Below are 17,172 nucleotides of genomic sequence, written 5' to 3' on the forward strand. Positions count from 1 at the left end.
CCGCAGCCTCGACCTGCCGGGCTCCGGCGATCCTTCCACCTCAGCCTTCCAAGTAGCTGGCACACACAACCACACCCAGCTAATTTTTTTGATTTATTGTAGAGCTGAGGTCTTGTCAAATTGCCCAGGCGGGTCGCGAACCTGCGGGCTCAGGCAATTCGCCCACCTCAGCCCCCCAAAGCGCGGAATTATAGGCTGAGCCACCGAGACCAGCTTTTCTATTTTTCCACATGAATATTTTTCACAATGTGAAACATATGGACTTTTTACTCCAATTAACATTGCCACGATAGACATTTGTTTTTAACCAAAATAATTTCCTAGTCATAAATGTGGTTCATTTTTATACTGGGTCTGCTCTTTGAAAGTCAGCATCTAGAGTTTCTGAAACATTGGTTCAAATCCTACCACCATAGGATATGCACTTTGTGATTTTGGATGTATTTCTAAGCTCTAAGAATGTCATTTTAAATCTTTGAAAATAAGAATACTACTACTTTCTTAAACAGATTTAAAGAGAGAAAAAGAAAGCATGTAGCATGCCTACCAAATGATTGATACAAATAGGAATCTCAGTAGTAATAGGCATTATTTTTATTTACACACACATCAGTCTAAAATACATTTTGCTTCAGGGACAACTAGTGATAAAGTTAGGCTGGACACTGAGAAAACTGATGTTATTTCATAACCATGTTGAATATTTTCACACTGCTGATAAGCTTCTTGCTCAATAAAAATTCTCAAAGAAGTTTACAAAACTTCTCTTGAAAAATGGAGGCCTGAATGAATTCTGTCTACCAAAGAGACTACTGCAAAGATGAAAAATAGTACTAATTTTGATGTCTATGTTCAGATGTAGTCACTTAATTTATAACTGTATATCAGGAAGGAGGTACAGGAAAGGTATTCATTATTACTAAACTGGCTGAAATCCCTTGTTTTGCCTACCAATTAATTATATAGAAAAAATACTGAGTCAGCTTGTTCCACAAAAGTAGGAAAATGCCAATGACTTTGCTCTTGGTATAAAAATGTGTAGAGTAGAATAACTTAGGCAAGCAGCACTTTTATTTACACACACATCAGACTAAAATACATTTTACTTCAGTGACAACTAGTGATAAACTTAGGTTGAACACAAGAGATCTGATGTTATTTAATAACCAATTTAATATTTTCACACTGCTGGGCAGCAGACAATTAAACAGGAGTCATAAAGGTGTACATCATAGAATTTTCACGATATGCTGTGATTGTGTGTTCTTACACATGTAGAATAAGTTGTGTTATTGATATAGTTTTAATATAATGTGTTCATAAGAATAGTGTTGTAATCATCAGAATCTGATTTAATAGTATATACATATATCTAATATATATATTATACATGTAAAACATTGCGTTAGTTATTGCCTCCTACAGATAATAGGCAAAGAATAATCTATACTTAAACTAGTAAAACATTAGAATTCAATGTCAAAGTGTTGGAAAAGAAAGACTTTTAATAGTTAAGGGGAAATAGTCCTCAGAGGAGGTAGAAGAAAAGAGTGTGCACCAACACTACACTCACCAATGAGATGATCAGAGGTTAGGAACAGAGAAAGATGAGATTCCAGTAAAGGTATCATCGTTGGAAAAGCATGATGGCAAGATTTGCAGTTAAAAACATACACAAAGAACTAGAATTGGGGGTTATTGAGGAATGCCACGATTTTTGCCACAGGAATTCATTTTGTTCTTTGTCAGCAGTTTTGTTGTTGTTGCTTTACAAGTCATATAAAAGCATTTTGAAATAACCTCTCTTTTAAGATGGGTAAGGTTAGAACTCTAACCCTTACCCATGCCGTGGGTATGTCCATGAACCACTGTCAAGATGTAGAATTCAAGTAGCTGTGGAACTGGAATTTAAATAAACAAAACATAAACAAACAAAGCAGCACAGCTAGCCAGTTTGGGAGTGAAGGTATGGGGGATGCCTGGAGCCTGAGCAGCACCTCCTCACACCCAACCCATGACGGCCCCTTACATTTTAAATCCAGTGATCAGACTTCCATGCCTTTCTCTTATGCCTTCAGAAACACGAACTTTAGAGCTTCCGAAGCCCATTTTCAGCCTTATGTCACCATTGTAAATTTGCACATTTTTTCTTTTGCAGCCCTGACCAGTGTAGAGATTCTATTACCTCATATCTCAAAGGAGAATCTGGAAAATTTGAAGCAAATGGAAGCCATGCAGAAGTCACTCCAGAAGCAAAGACAAAATCTTACTTTCCAGAATCCCAAAATGATATCGGAAAACAGAGTACTAAGGAAACTCTGAAACCAAAAATACATGGATCTGGTCGTGTTGAGGAACCAGCATCACCACTAGCAGCATATCAGAAATCTCTGGAAGAAACCAGCAAGCTTGTAATAGAAGAGCCTAAACCCTGTGTGCCTGTCAGTGTGAAAAAAATGAGTAGGACTTCTCCTGCAGATGGCAAGCCAAGACTTAATCTCCATGAAGAAGAAGGGTCCAGTGGGTCTGAGCAAAAGGTATGTCATCTGATCCTCCCATAAGCTTTCATTTAAATGGAAAATATTGATGTTTTGCATCTTTTAATTAATCTTGCAGCACTGAGTCCAAGGGTCTTTACTGTTTCTGAATTATAAATGTGTGAGATTGTGGCTCCACTGTTGGAAGTAAAGAAATTACTGAGTAAAATGTATGCCATTTGATCAAATCTTCATTCATTGTGCAGGAAAAAGGAATAAGTATCTCTTTGGCCTTTTGTTTGTTTGTTTTTTGAGTAGGAGTCTCACTCTCTGTCACCCAGGCTGGAGTACAGTGGCATGCTTACAGTCACTGCAGTCTCAACTTGCTGGGCTCGGGTGGCCCTTCTGCCTCAGCCTTCCAAGCAACTGGAACTACGGGAGCATGCCACCATGCTCAGCTAGTTTTTTGGTTTATTGTAGAGACAAGGTCTCACCAAGTTGCCCAGGCTGGTGTTGAACCCCTGGGCTCAGACCGTCCTCTCGTCTTCACCTCCCAAAGTGCTGGGATTACAGGCGTGAGCCACCACACCTGGCCATCTCTTTGGCCATTTTTAAGGAGGGAAAAGAACCACAGAAACATTAAGTAACTAGTTTAAGACCTAACAATGTGTCTGGGATTGAGGTTTCCTAACTCCCAGCTTCATCTTCTTCCTCATGGAAGGAGGATAATCATTCTGACCCTTTCTGGTCTTCAACGTAATTTAAAAGTGTGTCGCATCTGATTCATTTAAGAAGTCTGTTCTGTGCCGGGCTCGGTGGCACAGCCTGTAATCCCGCGCCTTTGGGAGGCTGAGGTGAGTGGATTGCCGGAGCCCGCGGGTTCGAGACCCGCCTGGGAAGGCGAGGCCTCATCTCTACAATAAATCAAAAAATTAGCCGGGCGTGGTAGCGCGCACCTGTAGTTCCAGCTACTTGGAAGACTGAGGTGGAAGGATCTCTGGAGCCCAGCAGGTCAAGGCTGCGGTGGCCGTGAGCAGCCATTGCACTCCATTGCACTCCAGTCCGGACAACAGAGTGAGACTCCAACTCAATAAAAAAAAAAAAAAAGAAGAAGTCTGTTCTGTACGGTCTGTTGTTTGAAAGTGTGTTTTAAAAATTGAAGAGGCAGTTCCCAAGACTAAAATGAGGTGAGTTGATAGCAGTTAGAAGTATCACTTGTATAATTTTTATATCTAAGTTGATAATTCTCTTTACATTTGTTTCTAATAAATTTTACAACCTTACTGTGATAGATTTGCTTGCTCTTTGTACAATGTTTTGTGGTGCCATCTAATAGATTTCTTTTAATTCTTAAAGGTTTGTTATTTTTAGTATTAAAAACATTTTAAACTGAATTTGGGACTTATCAATGAATATAAGAAAGTAAAAATCAGCTCTATTTGCTTCGTGTTACTGCTTTTTGCTCCTTAATTTCTGTCTTTTTGTCAACTCTGCAATAGACAGATAGAGAGTTATACATCTTTGAAATAGCAGTAGTGACAGTTTCTCTGAGACACATCTAGTTCATTTCAGACCCACTGCAGTGTTTTGAGAGGAAAAAACAAGTGTTTTCTGAAATAATGAGTTCATGATTCATCTGAAGCATATAAAAACTTGTGGTAAACTCTCAATCGCTCAGGAGTTAATTATCGTCTTATCAACTAATATATCCTTTCCTTTTCTCCTTTTGCAGACTGTCTTTTGACTATTTTCCTGCTTGTTAGAGGGAAAAGTGAGAGGAAGTAAAACTCTAATCCATCTATTTTTTTCCTTGTTCATTGCTTTGATATAAGATTTGATGAAAGCAGTTATTAAATAAGCTGGAGATTATTTTAGGATATCATTTAAACAACTGATTACCACCACCAAATCTTATACCAATTTTTCTTGTCTGTTTTTCTTTTAAGCTCTTTTGTTTAAGTGAGTCTTTTTCAGGCCTTTCTTTGACTTGTTCCTGACAAGTGTGGTTTTAAATATTGATTTCCATCTTCCATGTGACTCTTAGTATATTTAATTTCCTTTTAAAATGCTATATGTTATGTTCCCTTTTAAAATGAGCCTGCAAAGTATAGGTAGAAGCAACAAGATAATGATACTTTTCCTGTAAAAGTTATTCTGCAAAAGTCTCTTAAGCATGAAACTAGAAGTGCTGAAGACAAATTATTGTGCAAACATAACTAAGCACTGTTATGTGTGTATATGTGCATAATACTGGCTGTTGGGAGCCATATGGGCCACTGGCATAAAGGGGGTTGAAAATGAAGTTTGTAACCCTGAGTGGAAACTCAGCTGAGTTTGTCAGTAGTAGAAAGTAATTATGACTAGAAAGCGTTTTCAAGATCTCTGAAATGAGTTTGTGCTTTGAGTGCTGGTCACCAATCCTATCCTAATGCATAAAGATTTCGTGACTATACAAATCCATAATGGGTTAAAGCTATGAGCCTGGCCTCACAAGAAATCCAGAGATGTTTTAAGATGTGTCATTTGTGGCTACACCATAGTATAATAGCAGCCAACTAGGTCATCTGATGTTTGATCTCAGAAAACAGCCCCCTTTTTATCCCCTAAAAAATCAGGTCAAAAGTCCGGGTGCGGCTCTTACACGGATGACTACCTGCTGTTACAAGGTAAAATTCTGCTATTTTCAACATCTTTACATACAGCGATCCACGACAAGGAGTACTGAGAAAACTCCATTTGGTTGCCTAGTTTCCCCCATTACCATCTCCTAGAGAATTCTCTGAAAGGAATCCTGAGCCTTAGATTCTACTGCCGTCTTCTATCCTTCACTTTAAGGTTAGAAGAGACTCCAGAGAGAAAGTGGAAACTCACGCATTGGCCGAATGTTCACTTTTTCCTTATGTCAGATGATTCTTTGTAGGATTATGATACAATTGACATTTAGGTTTGCATTAACATAGCTCTTCTGCGTTTGAATTCACCCAAGTGGAAACCTTTTCCCAATTTTAGATTCCTTGTATGGATAATTCAGATTCCATTTTCCCTTTGCCTCATCCAACCTGTTAATCTGGAATGCAGATGAGTAATTATTTTCTTTTATCAACAGAATTCCTTTACCTTTATTGCTTTCTCGAGCCATTGCAGGGCCTCTTTTTACAATATTTCGACCTAAGTGTTCCAAATTTCCTGTCCTTTTCTGAAAATTTTAAAATAATAATAGAGAACTTAGTACTCAAATTCTTACTCCTTATAAAAGATACTGGCTATTATTTCCTTTTGAAACTGTGTTTTTTTTTTTTAGTGGAGTATTTTGTTCAGATGGAATTTCCTACAAAGTCATACTTACTGTAATATTTGTAAATACTTGTCAAGTTTACTGTTGGTGGAAAAAATGTCCTGGTTTATTATCTATTCAACTAATATTTCATAAAGCATTTTATCTAACACCTATACCTCCTACAGCAATTTTACTTTTTTCACTATACAAATATTGACATTTATTTTTCTAGTGGAGATTAATTGCAACTTCTGTCTAGAGAACTATTAGATTGGAGTAACTAGTAAACTTAGAAGATAAAAGACCAGAATTATTTTCATAATTCCACCATTAAAATTTAGAAATAAAACCACTCAGTAAATACTCTTCACTATGGCAATTGAGTAAAAGTTAATGCTAATTTCCCCTTCTAATTATGAACTATTAGCTTTTCCTGTTTCCTACTCTTATTACCTAAAAATTAATATTTTGTGCAATCACTGTATTTTTGCCTTTGTCATTCTCTTGTTTATGAATTATTTTATATTCTAATTTCATATCAGTTCTTTTAAAAGATTTCAAGCTTTTATATGTTTTCTCCTTCATTAATTTGAATAAACTTAAGTACCAATTAGGTGTTAGGTACCAATTATACTGATATTACTCTCCTGCTATAAATATATGCATCAAAATATCCTGATATAAATTCTTTATTTTTTAATAAAGATTAAAATGGCTTTTGATAATGTGACAAAACTTCCTAAAAATCAGAAATACTATGTCTCTTTCTGAAGATCAAGTGAAATGTGTCCCAACCTATAAAGTTATACATTCAAGGCAAATGAATAAACCAGTTTAAAAATGAATATGGGGCAACCCTTTCAGGTACCCTCTCACTGTGGGAGCTTTTCTGCCCTCTCAATAAATCCTGCTTTCTAAAAAAAAATAATAGTAATAAATAAATAAATAAAAACGAATTTGATTCTTTCTTTAAACTAACAGTAGCCTATGGTTTCTGATGCCAAATAGGTTCTATAATTATTAATAATTTATAATTACCTTGATCTTTACCTGCATACAAAGGTGTGTGTATAAACACACACACACATACAGAATAATTTCACTTAGAATCCTGATCAAAAATTTTCTCCTACTTATGTTTTTTTAAAGATTATCATAAATATATTTCATAATTTTCCTTAATTGGCAAAAAAAAAGCAGCAAGTAAATGTAATTCTTTCTTGATTTCCCTTCTCAGAATGTCTTTTATTTTAAGTGTGATGATAAAATTATACTAAAAATGCATTTATCAGGACTTGAAAGACAGTGAAAGTGATTCAAGCTCAGAGGAAGAACGGAGAGTCACTACCCGAGTTATTCGCCGACGTTTGATTATAAAGGTATCCTGTAACTGGATCATGAGGGGCATTGCTGTATTATTAGAAACTCTTTTCTTGTAGTTTTGAAAAGTCAGCATGCTTGATAACAAAATGGCTCCATATATGTTTCTTTTCACACTAGAAAGCTTATAAAAACCACCAAAAAGAAAAAGCTATGTTGCATGGTAATAAGTATTCTGTATAGACCTGGTTGACATGTGGCGGTTGTAATTTTATATGACAATTCTTGGCATTTGTATCCTGCTTTCTTTGGAGAAATGTTATATGTGTGAGCAAAGATTCTATCTTGGTGAGAGTGTAGTTCATATCAAATGAAATGTTCATTTGAAACCTCAGAGATTGTAATGAGGTATGAGGTAAGATGAAGCAGAAAGAGAAAGAATTAAAAGGCTTCCTTCTTAAGCTCAAATTCCTATTGTTTAAATGAAAACAGTTCCTCATAATCATTCAGTGGCTTGAGAGTTTGAGGTTACAGGCTGGCCTGGATGTATGTGACATAATGCAAGTCAAACAAAAAATTCTGAAATAGGTTTTTAACTTTACTAACATACCAAAAAAAGCTGTATTTTTAAGTATAGCAATCAATTTTTACAGAATGTGAAAAATGTAATTCCATCCTATCACAGCATGATCAAAAGCACTATGAATAAATATTCTTTATTTCCTCCACAAAGGCCTTTTGAGGTACTGACCTTACGCATATCCTTCCTTGTTAATATTACTCTGTTCAAATTCATGGGCAGTTGAAAAAGATCACACTTCTGTTACTTTACTCCTTATGATGCTACCTTTCTAATGGAAAGGGCTGAATGTTAGGATCTGAAGTGTTGTTTTTTTGGTTTTTTTTTTTTATGCCGGGGTCTCACTCTGATGCCCAGACTGGAGTGCAGTGGCACAATCACAGCTCACCACAGCCTCGACCTCCTGGGCTCAGGCAACCCTCCGGAATAGCTGAGACTACAAATGTGTGCCATCATGCCTGCCTACTTTTTAATTTTTTTTGTAGAGACGAGGTCTCACTATGTTACCCAACCTGGTCTTGACCTATGAGGCTCAAACAATTTACCTATTTCAGCCTCCCAAAGTGCTTACAGGCATAAGCCACCATGCTCTAGACTTCAAATCTGGAGAAATTATTTACTCAAAGTCGCAGAGCCAGGTAGTAGCAGCTCTGGGACCAGAACCTAATCTCTACCCTTCTATTGCTGTGCTTTTTACACAAGACCATACAGTTGACCCTTTATATCCATGGGTTCTGCATCCACAAATTCAACCAATCTCAGATCTAAAATATTCAGGAAAATGTAAATAACAATACAACAATAAAAAAATACAAATAAAAAATACTATATAACAAATGTTTACATAGCATTTACTAATACATTGCATTAGGTATTGTAAGTATACCAAAAGATGTGCATAGGTTATATACAAATACTACACCATTTTGTCAGGGACTTGAGCATCTGACGATTTTGCTATTCATGGAAGTCCCAGAAGCAATCCCTGAGGATACTGAGGAACAACTGTACTTCCCTTCCAGAACAAATTAAAAGGGAATACTTTTTGCTAGACTGAATCGGTATTTAGCCATTCAGAGCTTTCCGGTGACACAGAAAAGGGTAGCATTGGACTGTCATTGCTGGAAAATATGTGATGGAGCTGGAATGCTGGGAATTTGACCTATTTCATGAATGCTATTCAAACATAGTTACACTGTTTGCCTTAGTAATCCCCCTAGCGCTCAATATTTCTGTGGTGAAAACAATTTCAGGGTTGTTCTATTCCTCCCAGAGCAAGCTCTGGCTGGGAAGTGTCTCCCTTAGGAAACAGTAGGTATGCTAAGGATTGGATTACCAAAAGTCTGGGCAAACCTGTCTTCTTAGTATTCAATTTGGATAATAGATAAGGTGAACATATAATTCTATAGTTTTTCTCTTTACTTTCCAATGGTTCCATTCACTTTTTATGAAGTTTTAATTTATTTTTTAAATTTAATATTTTCAAACCCCTGTAAAATTAGTCAAGTTAACAAATTTTCCTGTTTGTCATGAGACTTAACTTTTATCATCATTTCATATGAAAATTTGATAATGCCACAGTGATTTCAAGTGTTTAGAAGCAATTTAAGTTACTAGCCAGTTCTGTAAGCGTGTTTACCTTATTTGCTTAGCAAATCCAGTGGGTGCAAAGGTGAAAACTAAACCAACTCACAGCTAAACTATTGTGAAGTTTGAAAAAACCCAGACTGAATTTTTACTGTTCAATGCAACTGTATTTTTATTTCTAATTTTCAACATTACCCTGGCTTTCTAAATAAGAGTTGAATGTATGTTTCCCTCAAATTAAGCAATTCAAAAGTTTATAAAATTCTGTTCACCCATTCCATTTCCCAGCTATTGTTTACAAGCTTCAAATATTCCTGTTCGTGTTTTTTTTAAACACATGAGAAAATACAGAGAGTACATTTACAGGTACTTTCTCAGCCAGGGAGTTTCTTAGAATATAAAAATGGATTATATATACATATTGCTTAGTAATTTGCTTAATGCAAAATATAGCATATCTTTTTATTTTATTTTATTATTATTTTTTTTTTTTAGTTGGAGTCTCACTCTGTCGCCCAGACGGGAATGCAGTGGCACACTCACAGACACCCCAGCGTTGACCTACTGGGTTCAGACAATCCTTCTGCCTCAGCCTTCCAAGTAGCTGTTACCACATCCGGCTAATTTTTGATTTATTGTAGAGATGGGCTTGCCAAGTTGCCCAGGCTGGTCTCGTACCCACAGGCTCAGGCAATCTACTCACCTCGGCCTCCCAAAGTGTTGGGATTACAAGCTGAGCCACCGAGCCCAGCCATATCCTTATTTTTAGAAAGTTTAACTTTCAATGTGTACATCTAAGCAAATTGATGCATTTCATACTGTTACTCTTTCATTTTATTCAAAAATTTAAAGACACAAAAATAAAAGTTATAAATACAGTGCTTGTAGCAGGAGTCCAAAGGGGGAAGTACAGTTAGTTTGCATTAAGGCAGCCACCAGAAATGAAAATGTAACATCTTGTGTGCTGTAATTTTTCCTTTATAATGGGGAGAGGCATGGAGGGTTGCCAAAAACAATGTCAACAGGCCAGGCACGGTGGCTCAAACCTATAATCCCAGCACTTGGGGAGGCCGAGGCGAGAGGATTGCTTGAGCCTAGGGGTTCGAGACAAGCCTGGGCAACTTGGTGAGACCTCATCTCTACAATATATCAAAAGAACCTAGCCAGGCATGGTAGCACGCATGCCTGTAGTTCTGGCTACTTGGAAGGTTGAGGAAGATCGCCTGAGCCCAACAGGTTGACACTGGCATGGCCGTAAGCGTGCCATTGCACTCCAACCTGGGCGACAGAATGAGACTCTGACTCATAAATAAATAAATAAATGAACAAACAAACACATAAATAAATAAAGTCAACAAGACTGAAGGATATTTTGTTTATGTAAAAGTACAAACTGTTTGCAAGAACTTTAGAAACTAATCATTGGTTATTTTCTCCCATTGAATACAGAGAGCTCTCCTTGGTAACACTTGCTCTCTAATATATTTGACAGATTTAAAGATGGACAATTTTTTAAAAAAACACATTACATGATTCCTTACCATTGTTCCTGTCTATCTACTCAACCCCTATCTAATCCTCTCCCCAAGTGTGAGTTTCTACAAATTAGACAGTTTATTTTGCAACAACAGTATTAATGCAACTGGCTATATTTAATGACCATTTAAGAATAAAGAAATGTACCATTATCGTTAATTATACATAAAACAATATGCATTTTCAATATGAAACAATGAAAATGCCTAAATACCAGAATAGTTAACAACCTGTAGGGATTGTTATTTATAAGTAGGGCTTGGCTTTTTCTAAGGCAATCTAAATCAACAGACTTGTATGTATTCACTGTACTTATAAATGTACCTGCTTCATAGTCCTTTCAGAGACTGTCCAAACAATTTAAAAATTAACTGGCATTCTTCCCCATAAAAAGATCTATTCATACTGTATCCAATAGGATACTATTTTGCTGGCTTTTCTGTGACCCTTTTATTGTCTACCACTCAAAGAACTTGACATTTCTAAGAGTTAGCTCAAAAATGTTTGATTCACTCCGGTCTAAACTATAGTGAAACCTTTCATAACCTTTCATTGTCCTTTTTTGCTATCTTTATAACTTGATTTTTAAATGTTTTTTTCCAAACATATGAAATCAACCATGGGAAATATAAATAATACTCCCATAAAAAACTTGTTGCAGATTTCACTGTATTTAGACATGAAACCTCTATATATTTTTCCAATTTTCATCCCTCTCTTAACTATACTAAGTCAAACTAGTCATAAGCAAGATTTAGGATGGACTAAGCACAAACATCAAGAAACATCTTGTTTTATTTTCACCCCACATAATATGGCCCACCCACCATCAAGACCAGTGCTCTCACAACCTATAACAACACAAAGTCAACTGTATTAAGAAAAAAAAAAAAACAAGAAGAAAATTTGGTTTGTAGAACAGTGTTTTGTCCTTATTCAGTCATTTTAAACCAGAACTGCCTTTCTACTGGTTGTGACGTAAGGCAATCATAGAATGCTCTCACCATTGGCTAGCACTGAAAGAATTATCAGAGCCACTATCTTTTCCATTCCAATAATACTGAAAGAGTTAGAATCCTGGCTTTCTCAAGAATGCCCCTGACTCTATTATCACCCACATTCCCTAAAATCACATCTGAACGCCATTTCAATAAGAAGTTTAACTAACAGATCAATAAGTCCCTGGAATACTAGTCCATATGTAAGATGTTCATCCTTGTTCTCCCAAACTATGAGTGGAACAAATCTGAAGTTGAACACCAATGAAGACAATGCATTACAGATACAGTTCTACTTTTGCTGGATGGTCTGTCTTATTACACAATCATCGAGCAGTAGAGGGATACTAAGGAGCCCTCTAAATCCACCAAGCTGCCTATGAGCAGAAAAATAGTAGCCCACCCTGGAAAGTTAAGAATGTATTCCATTTTTAAAACACAGAATGAGACCATTGATAGTTTCCCCTCCCAAATCAGGTAAGAGTCACTTAATGAAAGATAGCATCTTAAATTCCTTTGGTATTTATTTATTTACCTGGAACAATGGAGATCATCAGTCATCACATGACCGATGGGTAATACTCCTTCAGGGTAATACTCTTCGACTGTAACACTCAGACACAGTTATTCTCACTTATTTTAAGATCTATGAAAAGCTCATTCTAAAAAGCAACTGTACCCTGAACTTTTCTCATAATCTTTCAAAAATATACATATTACCCAGAGTAAATGAATTTTTGAATAAAACAAGCTAAAAGTTATAAATATCACAAACAAATATCAAAATATTAAGGTGCTATCTTAATTCAAATTAGGCAAGACTCAATCCACAAAAATCTTTAGGGACCTGGTAGGACTAATGAAGAAATACCATGCTCAAAGTGAGATGATCTCATCAGAGCTCTCATCATCCACTAAACTTTTTCAACCAAAAATTGAAATGAAGCCTTTTGGTTTATCAGTGTGTAACTGCATTCCATAATTCTATATTTTCAAATATATGTAATTTTCATACATATGAAAAAGTATATATTTTCAAATTCTTTCTTCTTGGAATTTGTTGCTAACCATCATTCATAATTATACATGAAGTTTAATGTTTGAATGTTGCTGACTGCTAAATAACCATCAGTGACGTCCGCCTCTTCCCCTTGCACTGAAGGAGCGAGTAGAATTTTCAGCTTCTTTTTCTAAAACTCCAGAGCATGTGTGTGGTGTTTGGAGTGGTGTGGAGATTTCTCCATTTAGTATGTTGCTAACCTTTATGCCGCATCCTTTAGGGAGAGGAAGCAAAAAACATTCCTGGAGAATCTGTCACAGAAGAACAATTTACTGATGAAGAAGGCAACCTCATCACCAGAAAAGTAATCATCATTGAGATTTCATGCTTCTCTTGAAATTCAGATTTACTGCATTATAAAACACTGCTACTTTTGTGCTGTAGTATTGCCGCTTGAAACAGAGAAATCTCTATTTCTCACTGTTGCTTCCTACAGATCACTCGGAAAGTATTAAGACGAATTGTTATCCCACAAGAGAGAAAACATGAGGACGTGGTAATGGAGAGGGGTTGCCAAGGAGAATGTATAGGATAAAAGCTTCGTGCGCTCCCTAGAAAATGCTAACAGGCTGGCATCTGCAGTGTGGCAGCTTGAAGTGTTTGCTGCTTTTGACATATTATGCATTGATCGGGGTCAAAAAAAAAAAGACTTTTCTTCCTAATATTCTTTAATGTCATATGTATATATTCACTGTCTTCAGAATATTCACGGAGATAAATTCATTTATGAAGGGGACAGAATGTGCCAGTTTGAGAGAGAAAGAAGATAAAATTCTTCACTGCCACCAACCCCCCCTAGATAGTGCCCCAGCCCTGCCTAGTGCTTGGCTGTCAGCTGAGTGCCTGCCAGGGACAGGGATGGAGAGTACTCCAAACACACAGGTTGAAATGTCAGAATGGCAAAAGGCTCAGTTTAAGATCCTACATCAGATCTATACGTTTTCCCCTTTGAACATTCTGTAGGGAAATCTGATTCCCCCATCTCAATCTGAGGAGGATTTCCTTCTTTGGGCTCATAACAGCCCATTTCCAGTATACCAGTCAAAGAACCAAACTCAACACTGAGCACTGTAACTCACCAATTAATCCCCATCTTTCAGGAAAAAAAAAATCTGGTTATTTTTCATTCCTGTTTCTCAGATCTTTACCTTTTCTATGTAAAAATAGAAACTTAAGTGACTATGTTTATGTAAGAAAAAAGTGAACTGAGTAGTTTTCAGAAGTACTAAATCAGAAAATTGGAAAATCTTCTTGTGTTTTCTGTTTAAAGTAGGGTAAAAATTGAGTATTTGTGCAACCACCTTGCTGTCAAAGATGTGTGTTCCTGATGCTCAGTGAAGAGAGGCCTTGTTTTGTGGAATATAGATGCCTCCTTGGGCTGATAGTGAAAGGAAGGTGTTGGTAATTTCACTAACTTAAAAAAAAAGTCCCTCAGATCAACAACATTTCCATGGTGTTTAGTTCTTGATCAGCCCTTGATTAAGAAATTTCAGCCTCATCACCACAGATTACTTAAAATTCTGGCCATTAAAAAGGCATACATTATAATTTATGTTTGGTTAATTGAAGTTGGGGTGCCTTGTGAGCTTTAGTGATGGTTTCTTCTAGTACACTATAGGAAATAGACAGACTGCTCATTAGTTGATTTCTCACTAACCTAATGAATTACTGTGAAGTATAGTTGTCTTCATTTTGATGGTGCTGTCCAGCTTGCCTTGATGACTGATGCAAAGCTGTGTGGTTCCGCCAAATAGATTGTATGTATTTTTGGACGTGAAGTGAGATTTTATGCTTCTCGTGTTTCACCTAATCCAGCCTCCAAGGACCCGGATAGGAATGCTTTACAGCTGAAACTCTTTCTCTACGAAATCTTAATGTGTGCATTCCTTTTAAGCAGGGAGAAGGTTATAAGGTGAAGACGAAGAAAGAAATTCGGCATGTGGAAAAGAAGAGCCATTCATAACAGTGAACGGTCAGTCAGGTGATAAGTGCGATCATATCAAAAACAGTACCACTTAAATTCCTGCGAAACTTTTACATTTCACTAAATAAGTGATTCCAATCTTCCCCTTCCTCTCTTTTTTACTAAGTTGCAGCTTTGAAAATCAAGTATGAAGTTATTCAAGTCTGCTTATATTTACGTTTGCATATATGTATATGTTAAAACTTGACACTAGTTCCACAGTCCATTCACTTTCTCCTCACAAATTAGGCTGGAATTTAAATGTAAACTATGTTTGCAGAAGCAAATATAAATAGTGATTTTTTTTTTTTTACTCTCCTCCAAATAATTCTTAAAGTGTACTCTAAGAGTTTTATTGACTCAGTCCTTCATCATTTCAGCAGAATAGCATCTGAGGATATAATTTTGGTTAAAATACAATGGTCACCAAGTCTAGATTAAATGACTGACATCCCCATATACTACGTTATATATTTTATATAAATAAAAGGAAAAAAATAGGTGGTTAGTGGCACTCCTGTTTGTTTATTTAGGTTAAGTATTTAGGAAGTGAACTTTGTTTAAAGTCACCTGGACTTTCTTTTATAGATCACACTATTTTCCTTTAACATTGTTTTCTAAATTTTATAATATCCTAATTCCTTCTATGTAGCTGCAATTAGAAAGGCCATTAGGGGTGAAAAAAAAAACTATTTTGAAAAGTCCATATGCAGATAGTATGTTAGGTAAAGCAGAATCATTGCTTTCTGGCTAGTCGCCCTCAGTTCTCTCAGCCCTGCTGGTTACAGAAAGAAGGAGCAATCAGATTCTAGTTTTTGCTTTCATATATCTGCTATTCTTTACTTACCAAAATCCTAGTATTTGGAGTGCTGAGCTAAGAAATTGAGAAATAATCTAGTCCCAATACCCTAAAATAAAATAGATAAAATTAAATAATCACCCTGTAAAGAAGTTATTTTATATGTGAGCTAACAAAGGCCCAGATTAAGTTCTTAATCTCCCTCCCAACCCTATCACTTGTTGATTTATTCACTCTAACATTTATATCACTTCCTCTCTGGCGGCTTTCTCAAATCGCTATTTAATGGCATTGAGAAACTACTAAGAACTGCAGTGTGCTCTGGAAATAATATTTACTATACGTACTCTTCCAAGGGTTTTAGTATCCCCTTAATTCTCACAGCTGGTGCTTTTGGATAGGTACCCTTATTATCCCCATTTAACAGAGAAGGAAATGGGTCCCAAGTGGTTAAGTAACTTGTTCAAGGTCACATAAGTTAAACAGTGGGAAAAATAGGATACAGACCCTACTAAGCTGCCTCCAGGGCCTGCCTTCCCCACCATGTTTACTAGAGACTTAACCTGGGTCTGAGGTGACAAGGAAGATTTTCTTGACAATGTGATGATGCTGAGTGTTAAAGGGTAAATAGGAGTTAATCATCTCTGTAAGGATTCTTGTCTTTAAAAGCAGTGGGAAACGAAAACCACTGACAGTTTTTAGGCAAGGGTGGTGTATAATCCAGTTTATAACCATATGCAGAGTAGAATGAATTGGAAGGGGCAAAGGGATGTAGAGAAAACCTGTCGAGAGGCAGAAAACCTGTCAAGAGCAGATGTTAGCTTTGGCAGTGAGAATGGCTGAATCAAGAGACATCGACATGATGCAGCTTTTATTGGATGAGAAGACTAAAGATGTGAAAATTGAGGATGACGTCAGTGTAGCAGTATCCAGAATGAACCCACCCATTATGCATGTCCTACTGCTGAATCCGATGAAAGGTGCAAATATGGCAGATTCATAAAATTCTAATCATAAGTTTGCTATCTTGAATTAGTCTGTTTGAGGAATTCTAAGTGATAAATGAAGTGAAAGTAGAAGAGCTTTCAGTCGCTCTCTTAGGGACATTAATATGCTCCTAAAATTTAAGCATTTGTTCAGTCATATACTCAGAATTTGAGTGGGAAAGAACAAAAGATTACCTGCACCACCTGAGCCATTCTTCAACAATGATATGTACCTAATATCTGTGAATAATTGACTCCAAAAATATATGACAGTGGTACTCTTCCAGAGTTCTTCAGACTGTATTAAAGTATAAAAATGACTTGGTCACTATATATACAGGAGGCTTTAAATTTTTAAATAATCTTCCTGTAAAGAAGTTGTCAGAGTCACCCACTGTGGTACCACTCAAAGGTGAGAGAAATTTGGGTAGGTTAATTCATGTGAATGTGAAAGACACTTCAGCATAAAGCAAAGTTAGTGCGTCAGATGGAAAGAACAGTGATTTGACAGCAAGCCCAATTTTACTTTCCAGACAGAGTTTGCCTTCCATAAGTAAAGTTAGGAAATGAGCCCAGGAATGCTACCTGG

General features: G+C 36.4%; 1 protein-coding gene across 1 annotated transcript in view; it reads left to right on the forward strand.

Annotated features, from left to right (window-relative positions):
- Positions 1 to 17,172, forward strand: part of ANK3 (ankyrin 3) — a 354,985-nt gene that overhangs the window by 328,662 nt on the left and 9,151 nt on the right. Inside the window, exons 45-46 of the mRNA XM_021712923.1 lie at positions 2,159 to 2,537; positions 14,730 to 14,807. Of these exons, the coding sequence (XP_021568598.1) occupies positions 2,159 to 2,537; positions 14,730 to 14,798 (448 nt within the window). The 3' untranslated portion in view covers positions 14,799 to 14,807. The remainder of the gene's footprint in view (positions 1 to 2,158; positions 2,538 to 14,729; positions 14,808 to 17,172) is intronic.

The sequence above is a fragment of the Carlito syrichta genome, unplaced genomic scaffold (assembly GCF_000164805.1).
Source record: "Carlito syrichta isolate Samal-C Ts95f unplaced genomic scaffold, Tarsius_syrichta-2.0.1 Scaffold303726, whole genome shotgun sequence".
NCBI classification, from domain to species: domain Eukaryota; kingdom Metazoa; phylum Chordata; class Mammalia; order Primates; family Tarsiidae; genus Carlito; species Carlito syrichta.